The 19,063-nt window shown below is 34.8% G+C and overlaps 1 protein-coding gene across 1 annotated transcript in view; it reads left to right on the top strand.

Moving 5' to 3' along the window:
• Positions 1 to 19,063, top strand: part of LOC110112939 (phosphoglucan phosphatase LSF2, chloroplastic) — a 45,494-nt gene that overhangs the window by 2,664 nt on the left and 23,767 nt on the right. Inside the window, exon 2 of the mRNA XM_020845331.2 lies at positions 5,451 to 5,653. Coding sequence (XP_020700990.1) covers positions 5,451 to 5,653 — 203 coding nt within the window. The remainder of the gene's footprint in view (positions 1 to 5,450; positions 5,654 to 19,063) is intronic.

The following is a 19,063-nucleotide window of genomic DNA, read 5'->3' as shown; positions in this document are numbered from 1 at the left end:
GAAATATTTGGTTAAATTAGCTTTTGTTTGAGCACAAGTAACAACTCCTAAATGCATATCCTTAATGATTTGAATATAAACATTATTAAATTTTTTAAGAACTCTATAGAGCACTTCTCTTGGAACTTTAGCATATGTTTTCTTAGAATTAATAAATATCATATGTAGATTCTCTCAATAAATGTATAGCTTCCATAGTAGACTCATCCGTCATGAATCCAAACTAATTTTTAGAAACATTGGTATCGCGGTGTAACCTATGCTCAATTACTCTCTCTTATAATTTTAATGTATGACATATTATGATGTAAAACGTACATGCGAGGATGAGATACTTGAAGAGTTTGCACGCTTAAGTGTTAGAAGCCATAATAATCATATCTTCACAATGAATTTTCTAACGACAAAAGAAAACACTAAGAGCGGTAAAATAAGCTTAGGCCGAATCACGTGCGTGAAAGTTAAGATCAGAAAACAATCAAGTTAATCTAACGTTGCATACATGAATAGTTTCAACAATAAATCCCTATGCTAACAATAAGATTAGTACTATGAAATGACCATCACACATTTTTACTAAACACAAAGCTTTAGCGGAGAATAATTGACATGATCGTCATAAATCACATTAAAACTATAATTGATGAGTAAACTAAGGAGATAAGAGAATTAGAGGGAGGTCTACCCAAAAATCAGAAAATAAGCAGTTCCCGCGGCTGTAGGAAGACTTGGGAGAAAGTAGGAGGCATTCAAGAACCTTCCTAAAGGTGTATTGAGCGGTCTGGAATGTCCAGACAGTGTTTGAAGACATTCTAGCGGGCTGGACAGCAATGGATAAAAAGTTCCAAATCTCCTAAACAGCAGGTTTTAGGTGCTTGAAATGCGAAACAGCAGACAGGAGAGGTCTGGACAGCAATGGATTGAATTCTGGGGCTGGCCAGCTAGTGTGGAACTGCAGAAATTTGCTGGACATCAGTTTACCAACATGCAGAATTCTAGACAGCAATCCCGTTCAGAAAATACATCAGGTTTTCGTGATCAGTTGGAGGGAACGGAGTGGTGTAAGGGATTAGGAGTTCCCTTGCAGCTCTCTCCTCCTCAGGAATTAATTTTGAGAGCTAGGGAGAGAGGTATACAGTTAGAGAGAGGGGGAGGGAAATTAATCACAAAATCTGGGATTAATTTCAGATTTTAAGTGGATTTGGCGGGATTGAATTTGAATTTTGAATTCAAATTAAAGTGGGAATTAATGGACACTTGTTTGGAGCCATGATTTAAGCTCCTAATTAAGGGGAGGACTAATGGGTGGCCATAGAGAGAGAGAGGGAGGGATTTGGGGAGAGGATTTGTAACTTCCAAATCAATTTATGTCATTTAGGAAAGAGAATGACAATTCAAATCCAATTTGAAATTCAAATAGACTTGGAGTTATGCACTTTTCTAATTTAGATTTGCAAATAAGGAAAGTTTTTGAAATTTGAATTTCAAATTTCAAGCTGAGGCAAGTGAATAATAAATCCAATTTGATTTATTTTGAAATTGAATTCATGATTGATACTTTCCTAATTTGGGATTCTCTATATGGAAAGAATTTGAAATTCGAATTTAAATTTCAAAATAATTCAAAATTTTTCTCTCACGCTTGAGCTAAATTTGGAAGTCATTATGGTGATTGAATTCAACATAATGAGGGGGAAATTATGAGGGGGGCCGGAGGCAAAGGGGGAGGAGGAGATGGCGTCGGGTGAGGGGAAGGGGAAGGGCTTGAGCTGTCGGTGGGAGCTTGAGGTGGTGAAGCTAATGAGGACTTGGGGAGGAGGGGATGGCCGGTGGTGGATGGAGAGGGGGAGAAAGGAGATGAATGAAAAATACAAATAAGATAAAAGTAAACTAACGAACTCACAAAGAGATCGTAAGAACCGCGAACCTTGGACTCTTCCAAAGATTGACGGGTATTGCAAATCACCCTCCTCAGGCTTCTTCTCTCATGAACTCACTAAGAGATCAACAAGAACAAACTCTTTTTTTTCATTCAATAATTCATCATCCAAAAATACAAAACAACTAGCCTATAAATAGGCCTCATGAAAAGAAAAGAAATAAAAGACTAAAATGCCATTCGGGCTACAACACTTCATGACCACCCGTAAGAGTATAAAGGGAAAAACAACAATATAAAATGAACTAGTACAAAAAACATATAAATAACTCAAGATCGTAGTCGTTGATCTCCGATGTCCTCATCATATTAACTTAGTTCCTCAATAATTCACATACTATTGTGCATCACTTTGATTCTTAAAATTAGGAAGCAACACGCTCCTCCCCTCATCTAACATCTTTTTAGTCTTCAAAATAATATTAAAAAAATACTAAGCCAAAAAATTCTTCGATCTGTTAAGCATTTTCATTCATCTATCAAAATATCATCAGCCCATTGCGTTTCAACACTTCATTTTCTTAAAGCATCTTTAACTTCGATTTTACTAATATGACGATAAAAAAAAATCTTTACTTTCAATTAAGGTGTTAAGATCACTAAAGTTAACTATATTTCATAATCTTTATTGAAAATTTTATCAAAATATCTTTGAATATCTTCTAAGAAAAATAATCCTCTTTGATCTTCATCTTTAATACACTTCACTTGAACTAAGTCCTTACTTGTCCTATCTCTTCGCTTGACTAACTTATACATACATCTTTCGCATTTGCTTGACTAACTTATACATACATCTTTCATATTCCTTAGTATCTAATCTTTTATATAAATCATTAAAAATTAAATTTTTTATATTGCATATTACTTTCTTAGACTCAATACAACCCCTCTATATACTAATTTTTATAATAAAACTTTTTATTTTTGAGCTTTCCATGCACATTTTGACTCACTACTAATTATTTTTGTTATTATGAGTTTTTTTTTTGATTCTCTAATCACATATTTTGCAGCATTCTTAATATTACTAATTATTTTTTTCCACATAGTATTAACTTTCTTATGAATAACCCAAATATTGAGATCTTGAAGCATATTATCAAAAGTATTTTTATTAGTGTTATTTAAATACTCCCGAGGCGAGTTATGGAGCATAGGTTGCGGCGTGATACTAATGTTTCTCAAAATCAATTTGGATTCATGCCGGGTAGGTCGACTATGGAAGCCATACATTTATTAAGAGGTTTGATGGAGAAATATAGAGAAAATAAGGAGGATCTACATATGATATTTATTGATTTAGAAAAAAGCATATGTTAAAGTTCCAAGAGAAGTGCTATGGAGAGTTCTTGAAAAGAAAGGAGTTAATAATGCTTATATTCCAATCATTAATGATATGTATGCAGGAGCTATTACTTGTGTTCAAATACAAGGTGGTTTGATCAAGTATTTCTCTATTTCAGTTGGGTTACATCAAGGATCAGCCTTAAGCCCATATCTTTTTGCTTTAGTCATGAATGTTCTCACTAGGCATTTGTAGGAGGATGTACCTTAGTGTATGATTTTTGCTGATGATATTCTTCTTGATAAGACTAGAGAGGGAGTTGAAGGTAAACTTGAATTATGTAGGTCAACCTTATAGTCTAAAGGTTTTTGCTTGAGAAGATATAAAACAGAATATATGGAGTGCAATTTTAGTAATAATAGACCTAGTGAGGGGATTGTGACTTTGGGCGATCAAGTCATTAATAAGAGTACACGTTTTAGATATCTTGGATCTATTGTTCAGAGTGATGGTAAAAGTTTGACATTCTTGTGCGATGACTCTGGTAATATGGTTTTCCTTCGTTGGTATTTTCGATGTTTTGAATGTGTTAGCGTAGACTGTTTAGTGAAACGGGCGACGATTAAATGATTTTGATTGTGATAAAAAATTTTGAACTAATTTCGCTCGGCGTTAGGTTCGTTGTTAATTGTTTTCCTCATGTTTGATTCGCTTGACTTATGGAATATATATCGAGATTAACACAACTTCTTGCAGTTACAAATTTTTGTAGGAGTTCAAAGTTATTTTTTATTGAATCAATGAGGCTATAAGTAGTACATGAAGTGCTATAGACAAGGAAGAAAGTTCACATGCATAGGCTTTAATAGCAGCCTCTCGTGATCTCTACCTGTTGAAAAGTAAATAATACAACTCCAATTAAATTAATTCAATTACATATTTGATTGTTTTTCTTGAACCTTTAATATAGGTTGATTGATATAGTTACAAAATGGGTTTTCACAATTTAAAATATTCCCTCCTAATCATATATGGCTGCTTTGCCTGAAATAAAAGATAAAATAAAATACATTTAATTGTTATGATAATGAGGAGCCTTTGAAATTAATCTAGTGAGAGGCCTCCTCCTTGTTGTCTTGCAGCATATCCAAAATTTGCTAGATAAATTTTCACTTTCTTCATTAAGCTATGAGTTAGAGTTACAAACACCATTCCCATCTTCTTAGCTCCATGTTATGCGTACCCAATCAATAATGGAGGTGCGAGCAAAGATTTTCATAGATGGTGAAAGAAGTCTGTTTAAAATATAAATATGAACTGGTTAAGTGCTGGAGATGAAGATTAAATAAAGATAATCTTATTTTCAGTTATAATTGCTGGTGATTTCTCTCCGTGAAGACAATATTAGTGTTATGAGATACGCTTGGAAGAAGGTTAGACCGTTTAGAAAATGTTGCTATAATGCTCACTGGTTCTCATTGAAGGATTCACCAGCTTAGGAATGTAAAGCACAGTCAGAAAATTTAATTAAAATTATAATGAATTGACAAATGCTGATATGATACATTGGAATTACAAAATTGATTGTCATGGTTGATTTAGAACGCAATTACATATTGGAATTTGGTTATAAGACGGATCATGCAATAATTATTTTTCTTAAATTTACAAGAAAAAAATTGATCTGTTTAATCAAGTGGAAGTTTTGGCTTTGTTTAATGTTCAATGAACTTATATAGAAAAGCCCTTGGAACATTTCAAGGAGTTATCTGTATTTATGGTTAAGTCTGCTTACCGGATGGCTGGAAAAAATTTAGCTGAAATGGGCCATATTCGTCTAGTTTTGTGCGATTAATCTTGAACATGTTGAAATTTTATTTTTCTCGGTGATTTAATCTTTGCCAACCACCACTAAAAGACTGCGGGGGACGGTCTACTAGTTGAATAACTATTAATCATGCTTGTCACCATTAAAAGCATGTTTTGAATGCTGTAGCTGAGAAAAAAGGATTATGGTATCGTACTGGTTTTCTTTTGGGGCAATTTTTTATTTTATTTTTATTTTTTTACTGTTGTTGGAGCATTCATTTATGAAAACTTATATTGTAATTATTCATACCTGTAAATGTGGATATAATCTTTCAATTATGCTAAGGCTGACTTTTTAGGTATTAGTCTCTAATTTCTACTATTATTTTCTTTTTTTTCAAAATTTGCTTCTAGGCATGAACTATAACATAATTAGTGATGATTTAGTTGTGGGATCCCAACCTCAGAAGCCTGAAGATATTTACCATTTGAAGGAGGAGGGAGTGGCCTACATTCTTTGCTTGCAGCAAGACAAAGACATTGAATATTGGGATATTGACTTTGCTTCCATTGCTAAAAGCTGCAGCAATGTAGGCGTTCACCACATGAGAAGACCTGTAAGTTTTTTTTTTTTTTTTTTTTTTTTTAACTTTTTATTGGCGTTTTCTGTACATCCTGAAAAATTGAGCTGTATTTGTTTATCTTTTCCTTGGCATTTCCTGTCTTTCTTCTCTATCGTATTTGCATGTTAATCAAGTTCTTTTGGCTTTATAATATGTTTGTTAAGGAGAATTTCATAATAATACAGTAGATTACATCAATGAAATGCTTAAGTAAATGAAACAATTACATATTGTTAATGTTGAAATGAGGATCCCAAAAGAGTTGAAGTGGAAGCATCACCAGGATGGAGAATAAGGTATCATAAATTAAATGAAAGGAGAAAGAGAAACCACAATACAGGGTGATGTAGGATATATTAAGGTCTAAAATTTTTGATGCAACTACATGATCCAATGTATGTAACCCAAACAAATTAGATTTAGAAATTTGTTTATCCGAAGTACACCAATGAAATCATTACTCATTAGTTTTTTATAAAATCATGAAAATATGAATAATCTATGCCAAATGATAATTTATTGGTCAGTTAAATCAACAAAATTTAATAGAAAATTGAAGCATAAAAAATAACAAGTTAATAAAGATTCATGCCACTAACAGAAATCGATTTGCAACAGATTAGACCAATAAGCAACTATTTAGAAGAAAAGAGAACATGAAAATACTTCACAGACTAGAGAAACTTGGTCTAATGTCAATAAAAATATATAACTTCGCTCAAATATTGCTAACTGTTTTTGCACTATTCTCAAAGAATTTTACATCCAACAAAGCACTGAAGATTGAATATGAATATGAAACTTTACTAAGCAAAAGTCCTTAAACCACACAAATATGATGTCTATATATAAAGAAAAACATTTTTTTAGTGAAAATTAAGCTAAATGATCTAAATAAAAAGCTAAATGATCTAAAAATTAATCTTGATGAATTACGCTCTTATAAATATGGCTAGATATATGGGGTCTTAAATTTCAGGCTTTTAAGATATTTTTCGTAGACAAATATCTTGAAATATTGACATAGACTTTCATCATAAGATTCTTTTAATGAACTTGTTTATCAAAAAATCAGGGACTTAGAACAAAAATAATATTAATTTAGCCATCGTTATAGAATTAATATCTCAACAGACAATTCATCCTAATTTTACTTTCAAACTCCAATTCCAACTCTTTTGAAAGTATGTATCGAAGTTCATGAGCATCAGTTGTAGTTGCAGATTCAGATTCAACATTAAAAATATATTTATGATGTGAGTGCGAATTATTTTATGCATCTTAGAATCCTCAAAAAAAAAAAAAAAAGAACTATCATTTCTTCAATTAGATAAACTTCAACACTGTTTGATTCTTACATTGATGATAATTTTCAAAAGTGATGGTATTGATTTTTTCTTTAAGGACTTTAATAACAGTGTGATAGCCCTAATAGAATGATTGCAGAACTCATTATCTAAATATCTTTATAAAGCCTCATGTAGTGTTTTAGGTGAGCTATAGTTTAATTCATCCCTAACCTCTCACACAAGATCATTAATGAAGCAAATAATGTTAACAATCGTCTAGAGCTAAATGATATTTAGTTAGAAGACATGTAAACCATGCTTAACATTCAAGCAAATCATAATCACTTTATTTACAACTGTTAAATTAATTATACAAATGATCTCTATATTTACTATTGACATAATTTTTAAGCATATATTTTTTATCAGTCCATAATATTTTGATACCAATGCTTCTCTTAAATGATTGAACATGATCCACTAATTTTTATATAGCAAATATAAAGTTCATATATACATATATATAATTATTGATCCAATTTGAAAATTTTCTAATGTTATACTTCCTATACATATTGTTCTAAATCTCATCAACAATCACTTTGTAGATGCCTAGGATCATAGCTTATGCAATTTTTTTTTAAATTGCATCTTTTAGTTTTTCTATTGCCCTAGTTAGTATGTTATACTTCTAGTTAACATGCCGATGCAACCATAAACTATGCAAGGCATCTTAGGATCTAGTTTCCTAATGCGACTAAATAATGTCATATGTGAAACCACACATTTTAAATTTAGGAATTCATAGATCTAAAGATTACCAAATAAACAAGTACTTCCTACATTTTGATGCAATTAAGAAAATATGAACAATTTATGCTACCCATTAATTTAATTATCAATTAAGACAAACGAATTCAATAATAAGTTGAAATCACAAAAAAAAAAAAAAAAAAGAATTTGATTTAAATTCACACCATAAACAATGGTTGTAATAGATTTAAGTGAAATTAGTCAAACTCATAACAACATATGGTGAATTCTTTAGAAGAAAATTGAACTAAGAAAGAATTCTCCAAACAATTTGGGCCATATGCTGACATAGAGTTGACTTTCCCAAGAAATTGATAATCGCTTGCATTGTGCTTGAAGAACTCTACACTCAACTAAGCACTAAGACTTAATAGAAATCTTAATTTTATTAAACAAAAAGTCCTTTTGCATGCCACAATTTTTTTATTTATAAACTTGAAATTCCTTAATGTTGTTCCTTAAATGTCGGTTCAATTTCAATATTGACATAAACCATATAACAAATAAGTCAAGTACTACTAGACAACCCCAACGAATAGGTTCTGCATACAATTGGAGCCAGAAATCTATTGGACATAAAATGCTTGCTATAAAAGCAGAAGGATCGACCACAACTACTAGAACTACAGGACACAAAATTGTTAAAGCTTGTTCGAGCAGTATCAGTAGTAGGATTGTGTTACGCCGGTTCTGTCCGAACCGGCCCAGCAAACCCGCTGTCCGGTCCAGCGGGTGTATACAGTCCGCCTCTTCCTTCTTTGTGGCCGCATGAATGAATGGGTCCCACCCATTATTTGATTTTCAAATTAAGAGAGAGAGTGAGGCGGCTAATGCTTTGGGAGGGAAATTAGATTAGGAAAGCTTTTGTATTAAAGTGCATGAGGGGATTAGGGAGAGGTTATGTTTTGATTGATTGGAATTAGGGTTTCTTGGAGGCTTGAGCTCTAGACAATCTTGTCTAGAGATTTGGGAGAGACGATCCTCCTCTCTAATTGAGGATCTCTTGTATCTTGCTATTTTATTCATCGTCTAGTGGAATCTAAGTGTGTTTTGAGTTTTTCCTACAGTTTTCCTCTAAATTCTCCACTGTTTTGGCTGTTTTACTGCTGTGGACAGCTGTTTTCTTGTTGTGGTACTTTATTTTGGTTAGGGTTGCTTGTGAATACAAGTATTTCCTATCAGATTGGTACCTGACAACCTCCATGGAGCCTAAATCCCAAATAATTCATAGTCATGTTAACTAATAAAACATCAGCAATAGAATTAATTGGGGTATATTTAAATCAAACTAAATGAGAGGTGAACTATACCAAAAAAAATTATAAAATAGAGATTGTACTCCTTTCTCATAGACATGTTTCCTTTAATTGAAAATGCAAACTACTAAATAGAATGTTATGAATTATTTAAAAAATTGTACTAGTTAGCTAATTTGCTCATTATAGCGCATAAGAATTGTGCTTTTGATGAGTGTAAATTTATATATTTCTATCATAGAGAAAACCAAGATTTTTATTGTTCATCTTCAACCAATCTAAGTCCATTGCAAATGAGAGAGAATTTGATTCACTAATGTGAAAGTCATGAGCATGTGTATAAAATGAAAAAAAAACACACAACATCTTTTATGAAACCTAAGTACACTCATGCACAAACAAATAAGAAGCCTAATAGAATATCTAATGTACTAGGTGATTATTTCTCACTAAGATAATGGCCACAAAGGTGAACCCGGCCATAACTCTTGCTCATGTTGTTCACCAATGTTTTTATTCTATAGTTGTTGTGGCCAGAGATAAACTAAAACTTAGAGATCTTCACATCAGAAAACCCTTCTTTTGAGGTCTGTTTTGCTTCATCATTCTCACATAAAACCTTACCGACTTGGTAAATCGTGGAAGCCCCCAGCCATGGATTTGGGCTTGAGCAAACCCTTTTGATAAACATTATATATATATCTATATCGACAGAGGAGATGGCTCCAAGCTGTGGCGCCTTTCATGCAATTTGATAGGAAACATTTGAAGATCTCAAGAATTTCTTAACAATCTTTGAAAACAGCTAGAATTCTCTACAAAAATCCACACAAAACTAGGAAAACAATAGATAATTTGTATTATTTGATGAAATGGTAATGGAAAATATCACGATACAATTGATCCTCTATTCGAGAGGAGGAACTATCACTCCCAAATCTCTAGACGCCGTTAGAGCCCAAAAAATCTAAGAGATCTCAAATTTCAGCCAAATTCAAGATGGCCCTAACCCTAGGGAACCAAACTATCTAATGCATACAATCAAAAAGAAAATATCTAAACAGTCTTTACATTCAATTTCTCTCCTAAATTTCATTAAAAATCATTCCAAAATTGCTCTTTTTGAATTGACGGTTTGATCGGCATGCAGGAGGTGGAGAATGACGGAGAGTTTCGCCTCTGTTGTTCATAAGCCGACCCGATATAGACCGTCTGGACCGGTCTAACACCATTCTCAAGAACCTGTGATGCAACTTAAAAACAAACTTTGATCTAAGAATGCAAATAAAACACACTTATTTTTTCATCCACATAAACCTTAAATAACACAATAAACACAACAATAAATCAGTACTAACATCATTTACAACTTATAATAAAATTTGATATGATACAACTTAAAACTTACAATAGTTTTAGAGAAGAAAGATACAAGAGATATGAAAATCGTGGAGAGAAGAATAGATAGAAGTTCGAGACGAAAAACAAGAAGGAAGGTAGAAGAGGATAACTCGCAAGCTATTACAAACATGCAGGTTTCACATTCTAAATATTCATCACATCTCTCTCTCACACAAAGAAAATCAGCCTCAATTTGTAGGAGAAATAAGAGGGAATAACATTTGATAGATCACATAAATGTGCCCCCCCCAAAATAGCCATTAAAATCCACCAAAACAGCACTTATTTAAATTCTCATGCATAGGAATCAACAAAGAGGAAATCGAGCAGCCACAACATGAAAAACAAGCAACCAACATCAGAAAATAGTGGGACAGTAGCATGGGGAGAAACAACCAGCGTAGGGAAAGCCAACAACACTTAGAGAAGACCAAACAATACTTAGGGAAGACCAAATAGCACTTAGGGAAGACCAAAGACCAAATGACACTTAGGGAAAACCAAACAGTAGCAGGTATATGAGAAGACAACAAGAAAAATGAGTGGACAACAGGAAAACTGAAAGATAGCTGGGAAATCGAGGGGCCAACAGGGAAAATGAAGGGTCAGAGAAAACTGAAAAGTCGCTAGAGAAATAAAGCTAGAAACACAAGTAGAAAATAAGAAAACATAAAATGGAAACCCTTGACTGCATCAATTCTTCTATGGTGGAAGAATCTCATCTCCTATTGAGAAAGCTTCAGTAGTGCTATGGTAAATATCACGGCGAAGAATCTGCAACTTTTTAACTTCAACCCAAAAACAATCATACAAATGATGTCCCCTCCATTTAACCAACAATTGTCGGTGCACAACTTGTCTTGTCTGGATAGTACGAATGTCCACAACGTCTTCAACAACATCATCAGTCAGTTCATCTTCATTTGTAATAAGATCAACAACTTTTGTGCAAAACAATCTTTTGAAATTTCTCCAGAGTCTTCATCTTTTTTGTATGACAATACTCCCTCTAGGTATCATTCCATAGGGTGTCGTATTTTCTTCTTATCTTATATTTTTCTTGTTCAAACTCTGACCAAAGTAGCAGTTTCTTATTTTTATTCTTCTCCAGTTCTCCGTATATAAATATTATTGCCTTTGCACTATGAGTATTTGATTATGAATTGGATCTGTAGAAATTGCTTGATGCGGAACCATTCTGTTGATGGAAAGTTATTCTCTGGAATCAGTTGAATAGATAGCTAACTTTCACAAATTGAAGACTCAATTACATCTTGAATTGGAACTTCAGCTTGTTGATGGTTGTCCTTTTTTTGTTTTTGATTTAAAAAAAAAGTAAGACTCACACGACAAACTAAAGCTTTGATATCAAATTGATGCAACATAAGAACAAACTTTGCTCTAGGAATGTAAACAAAAACACATTTCCTTTTTCTTTCACATAAACCTTAAATAACACAAACAAACACAATAATAAATGAGTATTAACACCAATTACAACTTATAATAGAACAAGACACGACACAACTTAAAACTTGTAATAGTTTTATAGAAGAAAGATACAGGTGGAATGAAAACCATGGGAAGAAGAATAGATAGAAGTCCGAGACAAAAAATAAGAAGGAAAGTAGAAGAGGATAGCTTGCAACCTATTACAAATCCGCTGGTTTCACGTTTCAAATATTTATCACATCTCTCTCTCTCTCTCCAATTTATAGGAGAAATAAGAGGGAATAACATTTAATAGATTACATAAATGTGCCTCCAAAAAAGCCACTAAAATCCATCCAACCAGCCCACATTTGTGGGCTCCGAAATTTCGGCCGCGACCTCCGCTCGCTGTTGCTTTTTTTCGGCGAGGGAGTTTTAACGGATTAAGTTTCGGGGTAAATTTTGGGAATGTAGATGGGTTTGTAGATAAGACACTACCCAGAGATTTCGCCCTCATTTTGCAAGGACTTTATGATCTGAGTTATGGTTTCCTATAGGCGCAAGCCCCTATAGTTAATTACTCCTCCCGATAACGAGAGAGAACTCTCGATTAAGGCTAGTCGTCGATTAGATACATTGTATCCATAGTCGTCTACTTAGTCAGAGGAGGTAGTTGACCCAACCAGACAGAAGGATCCTTGTCGGCAGCCATGGGTTGCTTCATCCAAGGGTACCTTGTAGACCTGGGGTGAATGTTTGTCTAAGGGGACAAATTTGAATCCACCTTAGCTAACAGAGGGCTTTGTGCCCTATCGATCATATCCTATTGATTCATATCTCAAGGATTTGATGCCACTAAGGATCGTATTGGCTCTGGTCATAACCGGTATTTCGTGGTGCCATTTGGCGGCAGAACCACTCGGTTCAGAGTGCCCCGGGTCATAACCGTTTATCTTGCAGTGCCATTTGGCTGTAAAACTGTCGGTCAGAGGATACGAACCACGTCCTTATTAGCAGGAGATTGTTTGAGAATGGATCCTAGTGGTATTTTCGACTAGGCATTTAACTTTATGTGAGCTGAAGTTATATTCGAATTTGTCCACCTCGATAAACTATTGCGGAGAATGGACGTGTTTTGCTTTAAGGGTTTAATGAATGAATTTCAATTTTAAATATTTTTGGGATTTTGAGATTTTTGTGGGTATTTGGGTGGCATTTGAAATATTTGAAATTAACCCCTTCGGTTGACATATGCATTCAACACGGCCATCATCGGGATGATGTTAAAGTCACTTATATTTTCGTAGGAATTTAAATTTTGTGGAAGTTAGGAGGCATTTGAAAGTGTTTGTGAACCCCTCTGGTTGAGATAAACATTCAACACGGTCATCATCGGGGTGTTTGGGGTCATTTGAAAATATTTATGTTTTGAACCTTATCAATTCTGTCGAGTTGTCGACTGAGGATCGGGTTTCATAGGTTTTATGCCATTGTGAGTGAATTCTCTTAATTTAGGCCTTGAAGGCCTAATATGAATGTATAAAATAAATATATTGGTCGTCACAACCGTATATTTATTTGATGGTTCGAATCCTGTTGACTCTTATTGATCCATATAGAAGGATCAGGTTCGAACCTGAATTCACTTATTGACCCGCGCAACATCCCTAGACGTCACGTGTATACCGATAACACGCTCGTCGAGGCCCATACAAGTGTTTGGGGCATTTTATACTTATTTATCGGACATTGTCGACTCTTATTTATTTGCTTAGGAGGATCGGGTCCAAATTTATTGACTCACGCATCATCCCTAGGCATCATGTGTGTGATGCCCCAGAATCAAATAGTGAAAGGATTCGTCTGACATTCTGATCGAACTCCATTCCAGTTGCCTTGCTCGGACCTGAAAATTTAAACCACATATAATGAGCTTACAAAGCCCAGCAGGTCACTAAAGCCTACAACTGAAATCAATCAGAGAGGAACAGTAAGGGAACGAGGTCTCACAATGTGTGTATCAATAATACGCTCGCCGGGGCCCATGCGGGTGTTTGATTGCATACCCCCTTTCCTGCACCTGAGTATACAACTATAGTGCATGTGCGGGGGTATTTTTGGGAATATGATGGATCTTTTCTGATAGATCATAGAAGTTTATTTTGTCGTAGCCTTTTCAATATTTGCTTGTAGATAGTACATTAGATATATAACGTGTCTTCTGCTACAACGTGCACACTTGCTTATGGCTTTATCACTTGCAAAGGAGTTGGTGTACCCCTATGTGTATTGATGTTGACTTCCAGATGAACTGCATTCATTGCATATTCTCTTTGTGCACTTCGATTTGATAAATAGTTGTGAGCTTAGATCGCTAAGATTTGCATTAATCTTTAACAACACATTTGTCAAACATTGCTTATAAACTCTGGCGGGCATAATGCGTAGTGTGTTGATATTCACTTGAATACATCTAGATGTATCACATCTTTGTTTTTACTGTATGCTTAATTCTTCTGGTTAGATTCTGAAAGCTTCTTGATTATCCTTTTGACAATGAGCCTTAATTTGCCATCATCATGATTCTCTAGATTAGCAAATAGATGGTTGTTGAGGAGCTGCAAAAAGTCCTCATCTTCTAAGCCTTCCATCGTCAGTATTTTCTCCTTGCAAGATATATATACTTGACGCAGTGATATTGCCAATAATGGGGACAATTATCGCTGTCTTTCATGTTCATCATATTTCGTAGGGATAAGTGTATCACGAGCCCACTCATAAATGAATAGTTGCATGCATTTGGAATAATCATTTGCAAGATCCTCGCGGATGTCATTCTCCTGTCCTCTTCTTCGTTAGTTCATTGTATGTTGATACCGGATGCTTGCAACATCCCTGCTGTATCATCGGGTGTATGAGACATTTTGCACATTTTCACGAGCTTCTTGTAAATGTAGTTTCCGGACATTGAACTATCATTGTTGACATAAGCACTATTGCATTCCTTCATGTTCATTCACCTTGCTATTCTGTTGCTTGTGAATGAGTCATTTTAGCATTACAAATATTTCGTCCTTCTTGGAATAGATTGTATTTTGCATGATGAACTTGCACCTTTGATGTTCTCTTGTAATTGATTGTATATGGCTTCCAATTTTTGTCACTTGGAAAACTTATCTTGATTATCTTGTAAGTGAATTATGCTTGCAAAGTGTTTGGCATATCGATTTGCTAGTTCATATAGGCTAAAGATCCTTTGATGTAGCATTGAATAGATTGTTACAAGTAAGTTATACTCATTACAACTCTCCCAAGCATATTCTGTTGGAGGATCATCATCTTATTTGCATGTTTATTAGTGTTTTCATTCAAATTGAGATGATTATCACTCATTTTCCATTGATTTTATCCTTCATGAGTTTATGATCTTCATTTTAAGCATTAGACTTTTAGTCCAAGTTGGAATTTAAATCATTTCTCCAATATTCGTTCAAACATGGTTCAAACTTGAGTACAAGTTCTGGTCCAAAAGGAGTCTTCTGCTTTCATTCTAGTCCTCTGTTGTCCAAATTTTTTTCAAGTTTGAGTTTAGTTTGAGTTCTTTGCACCAAGTTCATTTGAGTTCAATCAAGTCCAAGTTCATTTTTGTTCAAGTCCTTGTTTTATTTCAGACAAATTTTTGGCAACCTCTCGGCGTCTCCTCCGTTTAGGGGAAAAACCAAGAGGCAACCTTCCCCTCGGTGCTACATGAGCGTTTCAGGTAGGTGTCAAATGACACCGTGGTTGTATTTTTTTTATTTTATCCCTGCCCGCTACATGAGCGTTTAAGGGTTTTTTAAGTTCATTATTAAAAGAGCACAATTTTCTTTCCCCCCTCTGCACTACATGAGCGTTCGGAGGTACTTATTTTATTTATCCCCCTCATCGTAGCGTTGCGCCGGTTTCCCTCTCTACTATGCTACATGAGCGAGTAGGGGGTTTGCCGGCTCGTTGCAAGCCGCGAGAGAAGGATTTTTGAGTTAAGAATTTTCTACCTTTGCGAGTAACGGCGGGGTTGTCGGTGGTGACAAAAAAAGAAGCATACAAAGTCATTATTATAATTATAATTATAATAATAGTCCATTATTATTATAACTGATAATAAATAATAATCTATTATTATTATAACTTATAAATAATTATAAGTAATATTATTATTATAGTTATAATAAATGATAAACTTAATTATCAATTATAATGATAACTCACTAATCAACAAGAATAATCAAATGACAGTAGAATTACTTACTGTCTAGATTGAATTAAGATCAGGTAGAGGAGACGGGTCGGGTCTAGTAGTGGAGAGATCGGGTTGAGTCCTTTAGTTCGGTAGGTAGCAGGTCGGATATAAGGCTGGAGAGGAAATCGGGTTGGGTCTCCCGTGAGGTAGGAGTCGGGTAAGAGCAGAGGGGGGAGATCGCCAGAGGAAGAGCTTGCGTATGGGATTCGGCTGCTGGTGAAGAGATATGGGAAGAAGCTCTCTCCCTCTCTCTCTCTCTCTCTCTCTGTGTTAAGAAGTCCCTAGAGGGCTCGGTTAGGGCACAGAGGTTCGGAGGAAGTGTTAGTTGCGGCTGCTGCATCGGCTCAAGAAAGGGTATCGGTTGAGTACGATTGGGAGAGAGACGTCGGATTGGGGTCGGCTGAGAGGAGTTCATGAATGAGAAGTGTCGTGGGAGAAGGAGTTCGGTCGGAGCAAGGGAGGAGTTTGGGAGAAGGCCTCGAAGCAGAGGGTTCGGTTTGCTTTTAAAGGCATTGGAGAGCAGCGATCGACGGAGCTCATACTGAATCCCGCGAGGAGAGCTAAAGCACCTGAAATGCCATCAGTATTTCAACGGTATTTTTGCAGGATTTGCGAGATCTATGGTCGACGGTTTACAGATTTTGATTTTGATTTTTTTTATCTGTTTCTTTTGAATCTTCTGTGAAGGTCAACAACATTTAAGCCTCATGCATAGGCAATAGCACAGAGAAAACTGAGCAGCGCCACTCAGGGAAATATGAGCAGCCAACAACAAGACAACAACATGGGGAAAAACAACAGCATAGGGAAATTCAGTAGCACTTAGGGAAGACCAAACAGATTAGGAAAGACCAAATAACACTTAGGGAAGACCAAGCAACACTTATATCACTTAGGGAAGACTAAACAACAGAAAGTATAACGAGAAGACAACGAGAAAATGAGTGGACAGCAGGGAAATTGAGAGATTGCTGGGAACCGAGGGCCAACAGGAAACGAAGGGTTGCAGAAAAACTGAAAGTCACTGGAGAAAGAAAACTAGAAAACAAGCAGAAATTAAAAAAAACAATTAAAATGGCAACTCTGACTTCATTAACCTGATAACAATTCTTAGATAAGATCACATGCAATCTGACTGGGATGCCATGCAACTGATATTTGCTCGTGTTAAAAAAGTCTTAGCGTGATTCTTGAAATTCAGATTTTCTACTGGCACTCAAAGTAGGAAGGCCTTGATTCCTTTTCTAGAGTAGGTTTGAGCTTTGGGGTATGCAAAGATGTGAACATATTTAGATCCAGCAAGTTAACAATAAACTTGTACAACGACAACGATGAGGATGATGACTGTCCAGCTACAAGATTGTCACGTTGAAGAACTATTCTTTCCTTTTTTTTTTCCAATGGGAACTAACCTATCCTTGTAAAAAAATTGTTCTTTCCCAGAAAGAAATTCACCAAATGTCTTAACTTTTATGTTTTTAAATGACAGGCAAGAAGACTTTGATCCAAATTCCCTGAGGAGCAATTGCCCAAAGCAGTTTCTCACTAGAGTGGGCAATATCAGATGGAAAGGAGAGTTTATGTTCACTGTACTGCTGGGCTGGGTAGAGCACAGCAGTTGCCATTGCATACATGTTTGGTCTGTGACATGAATGTAAGTTTTTGTAACTCCACGCTGCTTCTCTATAAAACGTTCTATTCGTTTATGACAATTCCCTTAAACAATATATAATGTAAATTGTTTCATGGAACAGGGCCATGGAATTGAGTCCTTATTGCAAATTCTTGGTAATAGTAACTTCTTCAAAGGTGAATTGTGAGTTATAGGAAGATAACAAAAAAAGGGAACCAACAGCCAAAAAAACGCCATGGAAAAGGGGAATGGGCGTATGAGCAAGATTTTATTTTCATTCATTTGATCAAATCCATTTGTTGATTTTTCACGCAACCTTTCAATTAGGAAATGATTAATGGATCAATGGATTATGTTGAAAGGAGGTTTGGTGAGTGGTGCGGGTTCTTATTTTTCAGATTGCTTAGAGTAGAAGCTTATTTTGCATGTCAAATTATGCCTTTTTCATGAAAAAAATAGAAGTGGGAACGTTTGAAATAGACATATCACATTTGACATGAGTTGCACATAGGTCTTTCATTTTTCTTTGGGAATCAAGAGGACTATGCGGCATTTTACATTTTTTTTTTACAAAGACTTTGTTTGGATTGAAGTGAAGAAAATGAAAAGAAATCCTAAGAATTTAATGATTAGTTAATTTTGAATCTGTAACCACTGATTTAAGATTTCAATCCCATTTTCATTTCTTTTCACTTAAATTTTACCCTCTAAACATAACTAAATGCTGCATTTGGATGAAAATGACCCTTTATTATTAAATAAAATTTTACTCAGTTTACTCTGTCAGTAGTTTCTCTAATTGGAGAAATTATTACTCGTACATTCTTCACATATATCTGTGTATAAAAGATGCGTACAAGTATATATTAGTGTGTATAGGGTGCACATATGTGTGTACAAGTGGGCATATCTTGTAGCGCACCATTTAATGCATGTATAGGGTGTATGTATTTGTTTATAATGGGTTTACAACCTATAGGATCCATGTGTGTAATACACACATAATAATTTCTTCTCTAATTGACCTTAGAACTACCTCCTAATCCATTACATCTTTTATTTTAGTCTTACCAATTTCATAACCTCATTGACCCTCTTCTTGTATTCCTGAATTTTCTTGTGATGCACGCTAATGGACCAAATTGAAGGGTGAGTTACTATGTAAAAGTGGCTTTTTTTTACCTAAATTAAGAAAAAATTTTATTAGCATATAGCTATTGAAAGATTGCTAATAGACTCTACTTGCTTATCTTTTGAAAAAAAAGAGGCAGTATTGGAAGGGTTGTAAGAAAAAAAGAGATA

Source organism: Dendrobium catenatum, unplaced genomic scaffold (assembly GCF_001605985.2).
Source record: "Dendrobium catenatum unplaced genomic scaffold, ASM160598v2 original_scaffold_61322, whole genome shotgun sequence".
NCBI lineage: Eukaryota > Viridiplantae > Streptophyta > Magnoliopsida > Asparagales > Orchidaceae > Dendrobium > Dendrobium catenatum.
The sequence above is the reverse complement of the archived record's forward strand: the minus strand, read 5'-3'. Positions and strand labels throughout refer to the sequence as shown.